Raw genomic sequence first — 19746 nt, 5'->3', positions numbered from 1 at the left:
GAGAGACAGAGCATGAACGGGGGAGGGTCAGAGGGAGAGGGAGACACAGAATCCGAAACAGGATCCAGGCTCTGAACTGTCAGCATGGAGCCTGATGCGGGGCTCGAACTCACAGACCGTGAGATCGTGACCTGAGCCGAAGCCGGCCGCTCAACCGACTGAGCCACCCAGGCGCCCCACTTGTCTCCTCTTTCTAACCAGTGGGATTGGTTCCTGACTGCCAGGGCTATAATAGACTTCAAAAAAACATCCAGGATAATGGCCACCAGACGCTGGTCTTTGGATCAAGCTCGTCAGGATCACCTGCTATAGGTTCCCAGCATTTTCCAGACTCTGATTCAGTTTGTAAGGCCCGGGCTCCCCAGGTGAGCCTGGTGACCGGCCAGGGTTGAGAAACAGAGGTCTAGACCCAAGTCCCCCACCTTGCGTCTCCTCATCTCCGTTTGGACAACCCGACTCTCCCCTCCAGCTATGGCGCCCCTCTCTGCCCTCATCTTCCCAGCCAGGTTCTTGGAAGCGGTTACGTACTCTCTATCTCTGGTTCTGCGTCTGCCGGTCACCCTTCCCCGGCACCCCCCGTCCTGTCCAGAGTGGCTGTCATTAGAGTCACCAAAGATTGCAGTGTCACTAAACCCCGTGGATATGTTTTTAGCCTACTGATTGTCTCTGGTGTTCTTAGCAGTATGTGACATTGTCTGCCGCTCCCTGTTGAGATGTTCCACCCTTCTCGTCAGAGACCCGCACTCTCCTCTTTTTCTCCATTCCCCTTTGCTGCCTTGTCATGTTCTGTTTTGCCTTTCAATGTCAAGAGCTCCTCAGTATTTGGTCCTTATGTCCCGGATTAGTTTGCTTGGGCCGCCATAATGAAGTACCACAGGCTGGGTGGCGAAAGCCTCAGACGTGTACTGTCTCACAGCTCTGGAGGCTGCACGTCCGAGATCAAGGGGTCAGCAGGGTGGGTTTCAACCCTGAGGCCTCCCTGCTTGGCTTGGAGATGACCGTCTTCTCACTGTGTCCCCACATGGTCACCCCTGGGGGCTCTGTGTTGTGTACTGATCTCATAAGGACACAAGTCCTGTTGGATTAGTGCCCACCATGTGACCTCCTTTTACCTTAATCACCTCTTTAAGGGGCTGACTCCAAATACAGTCACATTCGGAAGTGCTAGAGGCGAGGGCTTCGGCATATGAGTTGGGGGGGAGCAGTTCAGTCCGTGACAGGTATCTTTTCCTTCTCATACCTCCATTTTCTTCCCATGTGATCTCATCCACTCGTTTTGCCTCTGTGGATTCGTTGCCTCCGAATTCGTACCTCTGGCCTCAAGACTGCTTCTTTGAACTCCGGCCCCATAGACCCAACTACTTCCTGCCTCAGGACTTCCGTAGACACTGCTCCTACCCGGCTGGATCACTCTCCGCTCTTTAACTGGCTAGTTCTTCCTCACAGTCCCCACTTGGGCCTTGCAATCGTTTGCATGTAGACTGGCTCTTCTGTTGTGTTTTATCCAAGAGAATGGCACCCTCATCCACCCAGTTGCGCCAACGAGAAGCCTGAGACTCTCTCTTGAACCTCCCTTTTCCTTTATAGCTCACGCAAAATTAGTGGCCAAGACTTTCCAGTCTTACCTTTGAAAGGCCTCTCAAATCCACCCCCTTCTCCCTGTCTCCATTGCCACTTCCTCAGTTGTAGCTACTGCCATCAGTTCCCTGGGCCACCATATGTTTGGATAACAATCCTATGTCCACTGCCTCCGGACCTTTGCACATGTTACTTGCTCTTCCCTTTTACTCTCCTCCCTCCAACATCCGTTCAGAGGAACGATTTCCACACCTTCCAGACACAGTTGGGACTTAGTGTTATACCTTCATAGAGCCTGGCCTTTTCTTTCCTTTGTAGTGATGCATTTCATCATGTGGTTATCTGATCATGCTTCTCTCCCCCACTAGACTGGAGGCTGTGTGAGAGCGAGGCTGGCGCATGGCTCACCACCGTCTCCCAAACGCTTAGCACAGCGCTTGCCACGGAGCAGGTGCCCGGTCGGTTTTTCAAATGAATAAATGAATAGCATCTCGTCCGATGATACCGTAATTTATTCAGCCAGCTGTCGATTGTTGGAAATTGAGGGTTTTCCAGGTTTTCACTTTTGGAAACAACACCACAGTGAAGATCCTTACAGACTTCTAAGATTTGTTTGCTCACATTCTCAATACTTTGGGATAAACATTACCGGTGAGCTTGCTTTGTCAGTTCAGGCTTTTAACACAAATTGTCACTTTCTCTACCGACACGGTGTGCACCATGAAGATTTCAAAGTGTGAAGGATGAATTAGCCCCCATTCCTTCACCTTAACCAACTGTGGGCAATACCTTCCTTTCTTCTAAGCAGATAAGAGATGAAAATGAAAAGTGCTCCAAGTGTGCACCCCCCCATTTTCTTCTAGGGCTGGAAGGTTTCATTTTTTTATACTGGAAGGCAGTTTAATATTAGTATAGATTTTAGACTGATTGAGCAACACCTAGTCTTCCCGGTCAGAAACTTGATACACCTTTCATTCATTCTAGGTTTTGTTCAAGCATCTCAAGAATATTTAATTTGTTTTCGCTGTGGGGGCTCTTCACTTGCTAATTAACTAATTTTTTAAAAATGTTGTGCTGGGTAACCAAGAAGACGCCAAGCAGGAATTTTTCTGATAGTGTAAAAATAGTGACACTTATTGAATAATGACACTTAAAAATAATGACACTTATTAACTAATGATTTAAATAAGTGTATTCTACAGGCTTTTAGGAATAGTGTCTATCTCATCAAGAGTATTATATGGATTAAATAAATGATTGCCTAGAAGACACTCTGAACAGTGCCCAGGGACATAGTGAGCAGCCAATAAATACTAGCCTTCCTGATGATCAGATGTGTTAAAATAACAAACTTCAAGGCATTATTGAAAAAAGTACCCCGCTGTAACCTCAAAATACATTGTGTGCTTATTATTAGACAGCAGTGGTTAAGAAAGAGAACAAAGGATGGCCATTAAAAAGAGTTCATTAAAAGAAAATGAATTAAAAAAAAAGAATTTTTAATTAATTAATTAAAAAAAATTTAAATCCAAATCAGTTAACATAGTGTAATAATGGTTTCAGGAGTAGAATTTAGTGATTCATCCCTTACATACAACACCCAGTGCTCATCCCAACCCGTGCCCTCTTTAATGCCCCTCACCCATTTAGCCCCCCAAAAAGAGTTCATTTTCAAACACAGCATTTCAAAGCCACTTTGGTAGGTATGGAAAGGTGGGATGAGGGAAGCTGAATAGGGCAATACACGTAAAAACTTCTGCGATATGAATGGCTCTCTATAAAGTCAGAAAGCTTCATAGTTTATTTGTATTTTATATCTCCTTACATCCTGAAAGTTACAAGTGACTTCTGTCAGCACCGCTCATAGGATGGGTTGTGCTGTTGCAGGCGATGTACGGAATGATATTTATGTCACCCTGATCCACGGCGAGTTTGACAAAGGGAAAAAGAAGACGCCGAAGAACGTGGAGGTGACCATGTCTGTGTACGACGAGGAGGGCAAACTCTTAGAGGTATGGGGGACTGCGCCGAAATCCTGCTCCCATCACACACGTCTTTACAACAACGGCGGGCTTCGACCTGACGTGGCTTGTTCTCCACAGGAACGTGCATTTGGCTTTTCATAAGGAAAAAATAGGAAACCTGTTAAATTTGTGATTAGCAATGGCCGACTTTACTGATAAACCCACGTAGACTCTGCTTTTCGTTGTTTCTCCTGTTCTAAGAAGTGCCTCAAGCCGCTAATGGTTTCAGGTGTATGCCTTTGCTCCAGAAGTTCTATATCGTTTCCAAGGTATACGGCCACTTTCAAGCCCGGTAGGTTCCTGTGGGGCTTGAGCGAAGGCCCAGAAGGCCCTGAAGGACACATTCCTCTATGGAGTAGAGAGTACTGTGTTAGAGGGGCTAACAGTGCGGTGGGGCCCTGGTACAGGGATGACTTATGTGTGCTGTTGATGGGGCCCTTGAGCCCCATGACTTCAGGTGCACAGCTTCTCCTGACTGCTCACTTCACAGCTTTGCTAACCAGCTCAGAAAGTGCCCCCTTTGAGGCCTGGCTCTACTGAACCGAGTGGCTCATTACTAGGAGACAGAGAGCCCTGAGTTTTAGTGAACACGCTGTACCTGCACAGCAGGTCCTTAAAGCAGAGCGTAGACAGGACCTCACACACCGGCGTGTCTGCACCCGTGCCGTAGCTCTTGGTCACTCTCGCTGTGCCTCTGCTCTCTGGGAGGGGAGCGGAGGGAAGGAGAAGGTATGGCTGCAGAGGAGAAGGCAATAAACGTTGCAGCAAAGAGCAGTGTTAGGGTGGTGTTGGGTCCCTTAGTGACAACCACAGTTATATACCTAGACCCTCAAAGAAAGTGATAGAAACTCATTCTTGCCCTAGCCTTCAGCCCCCAGATGTCATCGGCTGATATGTGCCTACATAAGGCGTGTGCTGGCCACATGGAGGATAGAGGGCTCACGCATGGTTCGTTTCCTAGATAAAATTATCCCCCTTTAGTATTTCCCCCCAAAATACAAAAACATGGATCCAAAGGGATGTATGCACCCCTGTGTTTATGGCAGCATTATTTACAATAGCCAAATTAAGGAAACGGCCCAAGTGTCCGCTGACTGACGAATGGGTGAAGAAGATACGGCATATATATACGACGGAGTATCATTCAGCCGTTAAAAAGAATGAGATCTTGGCCATTTGCAAGCACATGGATGGAGCTAGAGAGTATAAGGCGAAGGAAAATAAGTCAGTGAGAGAAAGACAAATACCATATGATTTCACTCATGTGTGGAATTTAGGAAACAAAACAAATGAGCCAAGGGGGAAAAAAGGAGAGTGACAAACCAGGAAACACCTTCTTAACCATAGAGAACAAACCGGCAGGGATATGGGTGGGGGATGGATGACGTAGGTGATGGGGATTAAGAGTAGACGTATCATGCGCATTATTGTGTAGAAGTGTTGAATCACTGTGCTGTGCACCTGAAACTAATAGAACACCATGTTAACTCTGCCGGAATTAAAATGAAAACATTCTCCCCTTTTCATTTTTTTCGTTCCATCCAAAGAAAGCCATTCATCCTGGTGCTGGATATGAAGGCATTTCAGAGTACAAATCAGTGGTCTATTACCAAGTCAAGCAGCCCTCTTGGTATGAGACCGTCAAGGTGAGACGCGCCATTTGCAATCTCTAGCATACATGAGACCTTCTTTAGGTCCCTTTCTTCTTTTTACCCATAAATCAGGTCTTCTGTATCCTAAAGTTTTAGATAGGTTGCCTGCGGTGTCCTATGAGAAATGAATCGATGCGATTCTGTACGAGAGTATCTGTAACCCTGGATTCTTAAATAACATTCTTACTGATAAATGGGTAGGAATTTGACTGGGGAAGCTTGTAGTTGTAATGATGTAACAGGCTGCCAAGATGGTCCAACACCAAATGGAAATTTTCACTCTGTAAGCCGTTGCCTAACATCTTTTTTCTTCTTGGCCTCTGACCAAGTTTTCTGGGCCTCTTCTCAATTTAAATATGTGTATTACAAATTCCCAAGTGCTTTTCAGATAAGTCATCTCCTGTGAGTCGCCTAATAGCCCTCTGGCTGAAACAAGCAGTGTTGCAACACCCTTTCTGATTAGACTCAAAAATGCCAGGTGACTTTCCAAGATCCTGTAACTGCTTAGTGTCCAAACCTAAATTGGAGCCCACTTCTTTTGAATCCCAGGCTCCATCAGGTCTTTCGGATTGTCAAAGTCTTATGAGGTCTCCATAGAAAACTCAAAAGGAAAAAAAACTGCACTAACATCTCAATTCAGAAGTAACCATTTTCCACAGTTTTATATAATTCATTTGTTTTGGGTTGTGGTGTTTATAACAGGTTTATAGTGTGCTTTTTATTTAAAAAAATTTTTTTAATGTTTATTTATTTAAGAGGGAGGGAGGGACAGAGCATGAATGGGGAAGGGGCAGAGAGAGAGGGAGACACAGAATCAGAAGCAGGCTCCAGGCTCTGAGCTGTCAGCACAGAGCCCGGCGTGGGGCTCAAACCCACGAGCCGCGAGATCATGACCTGAGCTGAAGTCGGACACTCAACTGACTGAGCCACCCAGGCGCTCCTATACTGTGCTTTTTAAAACTACTTATCTCAAGGGGCACCCGGGTGACTGAGTAGGTTAAACGTCTGACTCTTGGTTTCGGCTCAGGTCATGATCTCATGGTTCGTGGGTTCGAGCCCTGCCTTGGGCTCCACACTGAGATTGAGATTCTCTCCTCTCTCCACCCCTCCCCCACTTGCGTGCTTGCCCTCTCTCTCAAAATAAATAAACTTAAAAAAAAAAAAACTACTTATCTCGAGGCATTGAAAGTTCTTTAGAAATGGATTTCTAGATACTTACGTAATGTTCCATTATATAATCATGCCATAATTTATTTAACTATTTGCCATAAATTCTCTGCTCTTTTTATGGCCGTGTACTTCTCTTTCCCCCTGTCCCCTCTATATATGTAAACAGCAAAAGACTCCTTGTCCCCAGCATTTTACCTTTTCCTTCTGTTACAGGCCCTAATTTTTACCATATCAGTATACACCTTGCAGGCTGGAAGTTCCTGTATAGACCCCAAGTACTGATCTTTTTCCTCTGAAGTATTTCCTCTTTCATACTTGAGAAAGTTCAAGAAACTTGTAATATCCCCATTCTCAGAACCCACAATAGGCAGCGAAGATGGTTTCTCTTGAAATTTTTCTAAGTTTTGAATATAACTAAATCTGCGTTGAACGGAGGCTTTCTCCAAATCTTACTCTATAGGAATTAGTGCTGCAATCAGACACTAAAAATGAGCCTGATTTTTAAAAACGAGGCATGAGTGCAACACATTATGTACATGTAAACTGGTAGTTTTTTTTATTATTATGCAGGTATCCATTGCTATAGAAGAGGTTACTCGCTGCCATATAAGATTTACCTTCCGACACAGATCATCTCAGGAATGTAAGTATCAGAAGCTCTAAAATGTGTTTCTGTTGAAATATACATATAGTATACGTGTGTGTGTGTGTGTGTGTGTGTGTGTGTGTGTGTAAGAAATGTATTTCTGTTGAAATATACGTATACGTATATATATATTTACACATATATATGTATACGTATACGTATATTTACTATTTACAATATACAATTTACAATAGTAAATATACGTATACGTATACGTATATTTACATATATATACATATACGTACATTTACTATTTACAATATACAATTTACAATAGTAAATATACGTGTACGCATACGTATATTTACATATATATACGTATACGTACACGTATATTTACTATTTACAATATACAATTTACAATAGTAGATATACGTATACGCATACGTATATTTACATATATATACGTATACGTATATCTACTATTTACAATATACAATTTACAATAGTAGATATACGTATACGTATACGTATATTTACATATATATGTATACGTATACGTATATTTACTATTGCTTGACAACACTTTTGTGGTTCTGGTGAGCGAAGTCCTTGGAAACTAGATACTTAGCATCATTACTTCAGTCAGGATTCACTTGTGCTAAGGAAATCAGAAAAATGGACTTTTCTGGGCTTCCAAGATGTGTGTTTATCGTTCTATATAAGAAGGTCCCCGAAATGTGTTCTGTGAATACTGAGGTTCTGTATCATGCTAATAGATGCTCTATGGCAAAAAGGGTTTCCCAGTCAAATGGGAACAGGAAATGCTGTATATTCTATCTCTGCCTTAGACGTTCACAGTGTATGTTGCCATATTGCTGAGAAGTCCCGCAGCAAGGAAACCTGTTGATCTGTTGTCCCCCCAGATAAACTCTTTTCATGGAAAAACTGTTTCAAGCTTTAGATCATAGCTCATGAAATGACTGCTCGAAAGTGTAAACAGAGAACAAAATTGATTATTTTCAGACTGATCATAAAATTTCTGGAAATGTCTTATTCTCATCCAGCACCACATAAACATGCAATTCTTCATTCCAGACTGAAATTCCTGAACACCCTCCACAAACCAGGCTGCAGGCCAGGCCCTGCATCCATGATAGGTCATGGGTAGTGCTCTGAAGTCTCTGTTGGCCCGGGTAGGACGATGAACAATCAAACAGACGATTAAGGTCAGAACATTGTGGTAAATGCTCCCCTAGCAAAGAGTTGTGAGGGAGCACGTAGCATAGTATCCAACGCCGTCTGGGATTTGCGCGTAAGATTTCTACCTCCTCGCCGAGGCTTGAATCGAAGTCAGCCCACTCAAGAGTGACGATGGAGAAATGTGTTTGAAACCCACAAAGTGAACGCAGCAGGCTGAAGTCAGAACAGGGGGAGCGGTCATAAAATTGGGTCGAACCCCATGAAGTTGCTATTTTTTTGTAGGTCAGTGTCAAATAGTCAAGTATCAGCAATTTCATACAGTTCTACATAATACTGAGCTAGGATTTATCAAGCCCTTAGTTTCTACAAGACACTAAATGAATCTATTTGCATACTGTTTAGTGTCCCCAGTAAACTGATAAGATACATACTGCTTTTATCCACATGTATACAGAAAAGAAGGTGAGTACAGAGAAATTAGATACTTGCCCAGGATCACAGGGCTAGGAAGTGAGAGAGCCCAGCTTAACAGACAACCTCAGCAACCCGAATTCAAGCCGGCTGGAGCCACATCGTGCGGGTTGAAGGTTATGTTGACCCATATTATGGAGGTGCCATTAAAAGGTTTTTGTGGTTTGATACATGTTTATAACAACTTTATTCATAATCTCCCCAAATTGGGCATGTTGTAAATTTGCCTCATGGCTCCCACCAGGAGAATGGATAAACAAATTTGCAAATGTAGTCATATAGTGGATTACGGCTCACTCAATCTAGGGGCACATAGCCCCAGCACACCTCAGAGTTGTGCCCTTGATGAGAACAGGCCAAAGGTTGCCCCAGCCATTGGCACCTAACTAGGGGGCACCGTGAGCTCAGAGGCCAGCACCTAAAGATCTGGAGGGAGGTGCTCTGCTTTCTTGGGGAGACTGGACCCTCCTGGCACCTGGATTAGTATCTTAGAAGTAAGAGGTGGCATCATAAAACCTTGGAGTGTGATTAATACTTCACTGAGTCTGTCTTAAAGCAACAGAAGTGAGATATCTCATGAAGGTGTTTTGGAGCAGGGAGTCTCTCTGACGGCAGGGTAGATAAGGTGTTGAGTGGAAAAGGACTGCTTGGAAAGATCCTCTAGAAATATATAGGGAAGAGTTGGAGTGCCTGGGTGGCTCAGTCAGTTGAGCGTCTGACTTCAGCTCAGGTCATGATCTCACGGTTTGTGGGTTCGGGCCCCGCATCGGGCTCTGTGCTGATGGCTCGGAGCCCGGAGCCTGCTTCAGATTCTGTGTCTCCCTCTTTCTCTGCCCCTCCCCAACTCATGCTCTCTCTCTCTCCCCCTCTCTCTCTCTCTCTCACACTCTCAAAAATAAATAAACATTTAAAAAAAAAAGAAATCTAGGGAAGAGTTGAACAGAACCAGGGTGGGAACAGAAGGGATGGAGAGAAAAGGTGCAGGTTTCAGAGGTATTCAGAACTGGGAGTTGACACTGGGGTGGACTCAATGTCGACATCCACGTTTCTGATTTAGACGATTGGCTAGTTGCTGGTCTCATTCATTTGCAAATGTAGGAAAAAAAAAAAAAAACTTCCGTGGAGGTACCAGCAGCTTTCACTTTGGGGAATATTTCCTTTGAGGAGCCTGTGCCACGCAGAGTACCTGTGACTTATTGTAGCTTGCTGAGCAGTGTCGATTATAGCATGATTGGATATCACCCCCCTGGAGCAAAATGTGAAACCATCCATCATAGACATCACTTCCTGGTATCTTGCTGGACTGCTCAGACATGTTTATTTTTGTCTTTTCAGCCAGAGATAAATCAGAGCGAGCCTTTGGGGTGGCCTTCGTGAAACTGATGAACCCGGATGGCACCACGCTGCAGGATGGGAGGCACGATCTGGTGGTTTATAAGGTGGGGCTAATAGAACAAGGCTCAGAAAACTACTTAGGAAGTATTCACCCCCTCTGAAGTTGGTTCAGAATTATGCATATAAACATCGGAAACTTCTCTAGAGGGAGAAGTGTGTGTCCCTTCAAGTCTAGAAAAACCAGAGGACTCTGGTCACTCCAGCTGCGTGGTCTCTCCCATCCCCTTTCTGGAAGGAGTGTATCGTATTATTGTAAGTCCTCTAGAGGACACCTCTCCCTGTCCTGCAAATGGTGTTCTGTGGCCGTGAACAGTTGAGGGCTGCCTCCCGCCTCTCCCCTGCATCGTCCCGTGTGGAACAGTTGCACTGTTGGGCTTTGGTTAGAGTATGGTGGGCATGGGAGGATGTGGTTTCCATATCACCGAGAGCCAAGCACCATTTCTCTGCGAGGGGACCTTGCTTCCTTCCCCAGCAGCGTGGTCCTCATTCTTTAACTGCTACAGAATTATCCCTTCTACTGAGATTTTACACTCGGAAGCAGATGTGGGAAGGTCTCATTTATCTAACAATATCACAGAGTTGGTACCTTCTTTGAGATGCATCTGCCTGGGTTGTTTGTTTTTTTAAGTTTATTTATTTATTTTTGAGAGAGAGAGAGAGAGAGAGAGAGAGAGTAGGGGAGGGGCAGAGAGAGAGGGAGGAGGAGAAAATCCCAAGCAGGCTCTGCACTGCCAGTGGGACTTGAACTCACAAACCGTGAGATCATGACCTGAGCAGAAATCAAGAGTGGGATGCTTAACTGACTAAGCCACCCAGGCGCCCCTGCCTGGTTGTTTTGTTTTTTGTTTTGTTTTGTTTCGTTTTGTTTTGTTTTGTTTTTTTCTTTTAAAGAGCTCCTTAGTTCACAGATGGTTTTGGAAGGCATGGCAAACTATTTCTTCCCAGTGAATCCAGTCAACCCATCAACCCAGTGAGGTAGAATTGTGACCAGTTACAGGTTCAAGAAAATGAAATCCAACCTCATTCTTTAATATTTATTTATAGCAGAGACCTAGGATGTTCTCAGTTTGTATTTCACAACTCACTCCATTTTTATTCAGTGTTGAAATTATTTCTGGGCTCAAACCCTGGAAGAATATCACAGTTGTCTTAGAGTTGGAGGGAATGTACGTATAATTCGATAAAGCCTTGTTCCGCACCCTGGAGATGCATCATGCTCATGGTGGAAACTATTTTTTATTCGCATCTACGAGATTTTGCCCAACATTTGGTGTTCCTATCATGCTTCCTTTTCAGGGTGACAACAAGAAAATGGAAGATGCTAAACTCTACCTGACCCTGCCTGGAACCAAGGTAGAGATGGAAGAAAAAGAGCTCCAAGCATCCAAAACCCTGGCCAACTTGGCCCCAACCAAGGATAGCACGAAAGACAGCTTTCAGATTGCCACCCTCATTTGCTCCACAAAGCTCACCCAGAACGGTAGGTGCGGTTACCATAGGGACACCACAGTGAGTTGTCTGTTTGGCCGCCCTGGGCTCTTTGTTAGACCCAGGGGGCTAAACCACATGGGGCTGCGTCTTCTGAGGTGGAGTGGGAGGTGCTTTGGATTCCTCTCTTTGTTCTTCACTTGGCGTTGTGGGTACTACTGGTCACATAGCTAATGCTCTTTCTGAGGTTATCTTGCCTATCATTCAAATAGGATGAAAAGCATCTTGGTAGGGTTTTTTGTTTTGTTTTTTTTTTTACATTTATTTATTTTTGAGAGACAGAGTGAGACAAAGTGAGAGTGGGGGAGGGGCAGAGAGCGAGGGCGACACAGGATCGGAAGCAGGCTCCAGGCTCTGAGCTGTCAGCACAGAGCCCGATGCGGCGCTCGAACCCGCAGACCGTGAGATCATTCATGACTTGAGCCAAATTCGGGCGCTCAACCGACCGAGCCCCCCAGGCGCCCCTTGGTAGTTTTTAATATCATAAAACCCCTAAGTGTGTTCATCGACAGAGGCTGAAAAATTGTAGAAGTCTTACTTTTCCTTCCTTCAGGGCAGCAAAGAACTCTACTAAGGTACTCTGTATAATAGATGAAACAACAAATGTTGGTAATAAGGGGAGGAGGATACTGGCAGAGAAGAAGAACCAGTCTCCTACCCAAACAGGTATGGCCAAGGGCAGGGAGGGTTTCCTGTCAGAATTCCATCCGCCCCCCCCCCCACCCCGCCTCCCCCCATAGAGCCTCCTCTTTCCCACTTTTTTTCCCAAGCAGTGAGGGACTTATCATTAAGTAGGCCGGATGGTTCAAATTCACTTTATTCCTTTTTGAAACCTCTGGTATCAGTTTTAACGTCTCTGTATATGATGGCATTTCTCATTCGCTTAACTTAGGTTATGTGTAAGGAGTTCTGCTGAGCAGAGTTAGGCGAGAATTAGGAACTCCGGAAACGTGCCGTAGAAATCCTATAGCCCCTGTGACGTATAGAGGATTAGTCCCTTTGGCCTCTTAGAAGATTTGGGAGAGGAACACGGCCAGGGCTCTGCCTTACAGAAGTGCTCAGGGGTAGACAAAACAGTTTAGACATAAGGTACACTCAGGGATCAGATGTTGGCCGGTCCTTAGAAAGAGAGGGTCAGTAGTGTTTGTTTTGATGAAGCGTGGTTGGCTAGAGAATATAGATAGGATTTCAACTTGGACGAGTGGCCAGACTCAACAGAGTGAAGTGCAGAGCCGGGACATATGGGAAAGTGAAAACACACTCACCAAGAATTAAGCCAGAAAAAAAAGGCAGAACTGCAGAGACAGTGAAAAGCTTCACGGTGGCAAAGGCCCCGAGGAGAGAAGGAGGGAGGAACAGGCAGAGCACAGGGGGTTTTGGGGGCGGTGAAACCAGGCTATATGATACCGTGATGGCTACGTAGATGCGTGTCAAAACCCACAGAAGGTACTACACAGAGTAAACCCTAAATGTTAACTGTGGGCTTTAGTTAATATACTGTATTCATATGGGGTCATTAATTATACCGAGCATACCACAATAATACAGAATGCTAGGGGCGCCTGGGTGGCTCAGTCGGTTGGGCGTCCGACTTCAGCTCAGGTCATGATCTCGCGGTGTGTGAGTTCGAGCCCCGCGTCGGGCTCTGTGCTGACAGCTCAGAGCCTGGAGCCTGTTTCAGATTCTGTGTCTCCCTCTCTCTCTCTGACCCTCCCCCGTTCATGCTCTGTCTCTCTCTGTCTCAAAAATAAATAAACGTTAAAAAAAATTAAAAAAAAAAATACAGGATGCTAGTAGGGGAAGTCGGGGAGCACTGAAAGGGGATGGGGGAACTGTCTGTAGTTTGTACTTAATTTTTCAGTGACCCTAAAGCTGCTCGGGAAAGCAAAGTCTTTTTATTGAGAAAAAGAAACAGCAAGCAAGCCAGAAAACATTCCTAGCTTCAGAGACGATAGGACAGTATTACATCAGTGGCACGATCCTTCTTAGGGAAAAAGTAAATGCAATCAACGGCTGGAACAAGGTTAAAATGGTACAGCAGTTAGGGAAGATGATTTAGAAGGTGGATCAAAGATCGGAAATGTGGGGGCGCCTGGGTGGCTTGGTCGGTTAAGCGTCCGACTTCGGCTCAGGTCATGATCTCACAGTCCGTGAGTTCGAGCCCCGCGGGCTCTGTGCTGACAGCTCAGAGCCTGGAGCCTGTTTCAGATTCTGTGTCTCCCTCTCTCTCTGCCCCTCCCCTGTTCATGCTCTGTCTCTGTCTGTCTTAAAAATAAACGGTAAAAAAAAAAAAAATTAAAAAAAAAAAAAAGATCAGAAATGTGTTCAGACCCTTTGACCCAACCGTCTCACCCCTAGAAGTTAAGCCTAAAGAAACAATGAAAAATACGCACAAAGATTCACGAGTGAAGATGTCTTCCTGATATTCCTAAGAGGGGAATGGTGGAAACAATCCACGTGTCTAGTAAATGGGGGCATTATCACGTAATTAAATAAAATATGGGCAGCCGCCACGTGTATTTCCAAATGTAATCAAAGGCGTAGGAAAATTTTAACAGCACGAGGGGAATAATCCTAGTTTTGTTCAGATCCACGTTGACTATTTGGGGCCAGTTGCCTGGATGCAAGTCCCAGCTCTGACACCAGCTGTTTCATCTCAGGCAAGTCACGTGATCTCTTTGTGACTTGGTTTCCTCATCTTTACAATGGGAGCAAGACTGGGGTGCCCGGGTCGGCTCAGTCGGTCAAGCGCCTGACTCTCGATCTCGGCTCAGGTCATGATCTAACAATTCATGGGTCCAAGCTCCGTGTCGGGGTCTGCTCTGACAGCACAGAGCCTGCTGGAGATTCTCTGTCTCCCTCTCTACCCCTCCCCTGCTCACTCTCTCTGTCTCTCTGTGTGTGTCTCTCTCTCTCTCTCTCTCTCTCTCTCTCTCAAATAAATAAATACACTTAAATGGGGTAAGCGATGAACCACAGGAATCTACCCCCAAAACCATACTTTACACACTGTTAGCCAATTTGACAATAAATTATATTTAAAAACATGGGAGTGAGACTAGTATATATTTCAAAGAATGAAGTAAATTAAGGTCAGTAAAAGCAAGATAAGTGTCTAACCCACTAGACACTTGGGACGGTTCTTATTTTCTGTATTCTTTCTGTAACTTTCCAAACTTTTAACTATAACATGTTAAAATGTTACTTGTTGAAAGTATGGCAGCAGACACAAGGCATTAATGCACTTTGAGGACTATTCATGGATAATCAAGAGAGATAGCATTTACCTGGTAGATGATGCCCTCCAGAGATTAGACTTCAAATAAAGCAAGGGATAAATGTAGGTAAAATTAACTTTGAACAAATAGCAAAGGGAATTTCCATCAGAGATAACCGGATTGTTCAATTGCTCATTATCTCCAGTCAAAAAATATAGAAGCTTACTGACAGCCGTACTCAAACACTTGATCTGCTGATACCTACACTACTTATCTTGTAGATGTTCTAAACCCGTGCTGTCCCACTGTGGCGGCCACAAGACATGCGGAGCTTGTGAAATTGTTAGTATCAGAGGAAGGTATGAATTCAGTACCTCGGTGTCCGCCAGTCCCCTTTCTGATGTCCTGTTGGATTCGTGCTGCTGGGGGCTTTTGTGTGGGGCGGCAGATACACAGATTCTCCGTCAGCCAAGAAAGTTCCATCAAATGGAATTGCCCTCTGTTTTGTTGTCTTCCCCATTCTTAGAGTTTAGGTCTCAAAAAAAAAAACCCATCTTAACATACTGAAAAAAAAAAAAAAACAAACCCCAAAACCTAAAGTCTTATATAAAATCCCATCCCAAAGAAGGTTTAAAGAGGCAAATTCATCAGAACCAGGGAGGAGTGATGTGCTGTCACCGTGACCATGGAGGGAGAGGACAGATGTGGGAGAAGTTAAGGGGACAGCAGGACATCCTGAGCGTCAGAGGAAACAGGGTATTCCAAGGGACAAATAATAATAAGGATCGTGGGCTGCTCATGTATTTGCCTTCTTCTAATTTGATGGAAATCATAAGGAACCAATTCAATGAATTCTGAGAAAGAAAAAGCTGTAAAACAGTACAAAACCATCAACTCTAAGAGGGCATTTACTGATAAAGAGGGTAGCGTTCTTTCACACAGAGACCATGACCAAGGGCATTTCTCCTTAGCCTTATGAGGACTGTTCAGACTCAAAAGGTTAAAAGCCACTGGCCTTTGTTACAAACAGAGCTTGTAAACTCTTCATGTATTAGTTTTTTTCAAAACCAGATCAGGCTCTATTTATATGGGATCATTTGTTGCTGGCTCCTTATGGAGGGTGACAGTAGATTTGTGTCTCCAAAAAAGGGAGAGGGGAGTTCAAGTCCCTGCAGGTGGGGCCCTGGGCTGGGCGATTCCTGGTTATTTCTTTTACCCTCCAACACACTAGCACATGAAGACATCAGTGTTGCTATTATTATCCTGTTTACTGCTCAGAAAATTGAATTAAAAGTGCTAAAATATTTTGCCTAAGTTCATGTCTGAAAATAGATATTTGTAACTCCAAAACTTACGGTTTTTCTTTATTTTTCTTTCCTTTTTTAAGTGTTAAGGCCTCTAATCCTTTCCCTAAAATGGTCACTAGCCTTAATTTGGGGATTGTCATTCAGAGTATCCTGAATTCTCAAATACTTTGGGGAGGGACATAGATTGAGAAGACTTTGGATAACATTTGGATGGTCATTCCTGATGATCCTGAAATTCCATTCTAGTTTTATTCCCCAGAGAAGCTGCTGTACCTGGATACCAGAAGATGCATGAGAATGTTCACAGCAGAGAATTGTTTGTGATAAATAGAAAAACTGCAAACAGGGGCGCCTGGGTGGCTCGGGTGGTTTAGCATCCAACTCTTGATTTCGGCTTAGGTCATGATCTCGCAGTTCGTGAGTTTGAGCCCCACATTGGGCTCCTTGCTGACAGCGTAGAACCTGCTTGGGATTCCTCTCTCCCCCCTCCCCCTCCCCCTCCCCCTCCCCCCTCCCCCTCCCCCCCTCCCCCCTCCCCCCCTCCCCCTCCCCCTCCCCCTCCCCCTCCCCCTCCCCCCTCCCCCCTCCCCCCTCCCCCTCCCCTCCCCCTCCCCCTCCCCCCCCTCCCCCTCCCCCTCCCCTCCCCCTCCCCCCCTCCCCTCCCCCTCCCCCCCCTCCCCTCCCCCTCCCCCTCCCCCCTCCCCCTCCCCCTCCCCCTCCCCCTCTCCCTCTCCCTCTCCCAAAATAAAACTTTAAAACATGTTAAAAAAAACACAAAACTGCAGACAGCTCCAATGTTTATCAACAGTGGAATGGACAAACACATTGTGGTACGTCTGCACAATAGGAGAGATACTGTGCAGCAATTGACATGAATTAACTACAGGCATATGCCTCGACCCACGTGAATCTCAGGAGTGCAGGAAGTCTAGGGAGTTTCACTCTAAAAGTGCTGCCCGTCTTCTAGCCCAAGGACCTTATGATTCACCAGTCGCTAACTATATTCCTAACATGGGCAGTGATGTGGCACGGAAATATTTCTAGGGTGTAAACCTGAGGGCTGATCGAAGGGTTGTCTGCAGATGCTTAAAGCTGCTGGGTGACTCTTCACGCCAATGAAATACCTAAAATCCTTGCCCTCAGGCGGCATCTGGTGGGATGAAGTAACAAATGGAGCGGTACCATTGACTGACCTCTGGTGGAAATAGGAGATGGGACGATGGAAATAGTGCCTAGTGGATAAGCCCAGCACAGCGTCTATTACTGAATGCTAACTGAACAAATGAATACATTTAAGAATTGTGTTGAGCACACTAGCAGCTTCCTCAGGGCTACCAGTTCCCTTTCCATCCACCCATTTATTCTTTCCTCCAACATGTGTTGAATACCTACTAGGCGCCTAGCGATATGAGGGTGTGTGACAATGAATGCACTATGGTTCCTGCCCTCAAGTGGCTCACATCTATGGGAAGAGCCAAAGAAGTACCAAGTGTGTCTTTATTATTGGTTATAAGTGTGTGTGTGTGTGTGTGTGTGTGTGTGTGTGTGTGTGTGTGTGTGCATATGCAGAAAGGAGCGCAAATAGCACAGAATGATTGGCTAAGTCTTCCCAGAGGGAATAAAGTTTGAGGTGGATCTTAAATGGTGGGGGCGGTGGAGTGACAGGAAGGCACAGGTGGGGCCTTACCACCTGCTGTGAGTGGTTTTGGGACTTTATTCTGTTGACATTGGTGAGTCTTTAGGCACTGGCTTTTGGAGGTTTCCCAGGGACTAAACAATACACAAGCTAAGAAAACAAACACTCATGGAGGCACCTGGGTGGCTCAGTCGGTTGAGCATCCTACTCTTGATTTCCCGTCAGGTCCTGATCTCATGGTCATGGGATCGAGCCCTGAGTCGGGCTCCATGCTGAGCAGGGAGGCTGCTTGAGATTCTCTCTCCCTGTGCCCCTCTCCCCAGCTCGCTCACTCTCTCTCTGTAATAAATAAAATGAAAAAAAAAAAAAAAACACTCATGAAGGAGATTGGCTATTCTAATGAAGAGTATGTGTTTTCAACAACTTCTATATAATTATACAAGTCCATTGATTAAACAGAATGTATTGCTACTTAGGTAATGCTCTGTAAATTAGAAAAGTAACTTGATAAACTAAACAAAATGATAAAATAGTAACAGCCCAGATGCCTGTTCTATTTCTGTCACACTTTTGTTAACTCAACGTTAATTCAAGCTATAAATGGCTTAAAGATCCATAATTCCGCACTTTAAGTCCAAATACACTTCAAGATTTCTGTCCCAGTCTTACCCGAAGGACCATGTGAGTCTGTTCTGCCTTCCTTTGAAATGCCAACCTATCTCATTTGCTTGTCTGTTCCTTTGAAGAACTCTGGGAAGGCAGCATGGTAGAGCAGCAAGGTCATGGTTTTTTGGAATCAGATAAATCTATAATTAAATTGCATTTATAGCATTTCCCGAATCAAAGGTAGGGAGTTTACTTAAGATTGTTTTTCAATTTTTCATCTGTATGACTATGATGTCATTATTTCAGAAATGTGAATGCCATTCAGGAATTCAGTTTTATGTTCTTTCTATATTATTGGTTAATTTTTTTCTCTGATGAACGAAAGACTATAAGGTTTTTCTGATCTAGATAGGAGACAATAAAATTTTTGAAGAATACATAAGGAATTAGTCACTATCAAGAGCAGTTATCTTTTCTAGAGAGTTCTGGAGTTGTATCCTGAAATGGTGTGGGTTGCTTCTTGTAATCAGTGTCTGATTTTATGGTTGGTGTTCGTTCTTCCCAGTTGACCTGTTGGGCTTGTTAAATTGGCGTTCGAACTCCCAGAACATTAAACACAACTTGAAGAAGTTAATGGAGGTGGATGGCAGTGAGATTGTTAAGGTATGTTCATGCTTAGAAACACAGTCACTGTATCCCTAGTTCAACATTTCACATTAAATCAGTGATTAGAAGTATACGACTTGTGGGGCACCTGGGTGACTCTTGATTTTGTCTTACGTCATGATTCTAGGGTTGTGGGATCAAGTTCTACATCGGGCTCTGAGCTGACAGCTCTAAGCCTGCTTGGGACTCTCTCTCTCTCTTTCTCTCCCTCCCTCTGCTCTCCTCTCTCACATGTATGCAGGCACTCTCTCCAGAAAAAAAAAAAAAAAAAGAAAAAAAAATATATATAAATATAATATAATATTAACGTTGTTATTAATGTGTTGGTAATATATAATAATACTGTTATATATAATAATATAGTATTTTATGTACTGATATATATATTTATACATATCATATGTATATGTAAACTTGTTATCTACATCAGGAAGTAGAAGTGCTGATTTTTAAGAAATGCTATTTTTAGGGGTGCCTGGGTGGCTCGGTCGGTTAAGCATCCGACTTCGGCTCAGGTCACGATCTCGCGGTCCGTGAGTTCGAGCCCCGCGTCGGGCTCTGTGCTGACAGCTCAGAGCCTGGAGCCTGTTTCAGATTCTGTGTCTCCCTCTCTCTGACCCTCCCTCGTTCATGCTCTGTCTCTCTCTGTCTCAAAAATAAAAAAAATTAAAAAAACGTTAAAAAAATTAAATAAAAAAAAAGAAATGCTATTTTTAAACCTTTCCTATTGAAACCCAATTTTCCCT

At 44.4% G+C, this 19746-nt stretch overlaps 1 protein-coding gene across 2 annotated transcripts in view; it reads left to right on the top strand.

Moving 5' to 3' along the window:
* DOCK5 (dedicator of cytokinesis 5) overlaps window positions 1–19746 on the top strand; it is a 220895-nt gene that overhangs the window by 119505 nt on the left and 81644 nt on the right. For both annotated transcript variants that reach the window (XM_042934539.1, XM_042934538.1), the window contains exons 14-19: window positions 3466–3590; window positions 5150–5248; window positions 6995–7067; window positions 10020–10123; window positions 11376–11559; window positions 18900–18997. In XM_042934539.1, coding sequence (XP_042790473.1) covers window positions 3466–3590; window positions 5150–5248; window positions 6995–7067; window positions 10020–10123; window positions 11376–11559; window positions 18900–18997 — 683 coding nt within the window. The remainder of the gene's footprint in view (window positions 1–3465; window positions 3591–5149; window positions 5249–6994; window positions 7068–10019; window positions 10124–11375; window positions 11560–18899; window positions 18998–19746) is intronic.

This window comes from Panthera leo, chromosome B1, assembly GCF_018350215.1.
Source record: "Panthera leo isolate Ple1 chromosome B1, P.leo_Ple1_pat1.1, whole genome shotgun sequence".
NCBI lineage: Eukaryota > Metazoa > Chordata > Mammalia > Carnivora > Felidae > Panthera > Panthera leo.
This window is presented reverse-complemented; position numbering and strand designations above follow the sequence as displayed.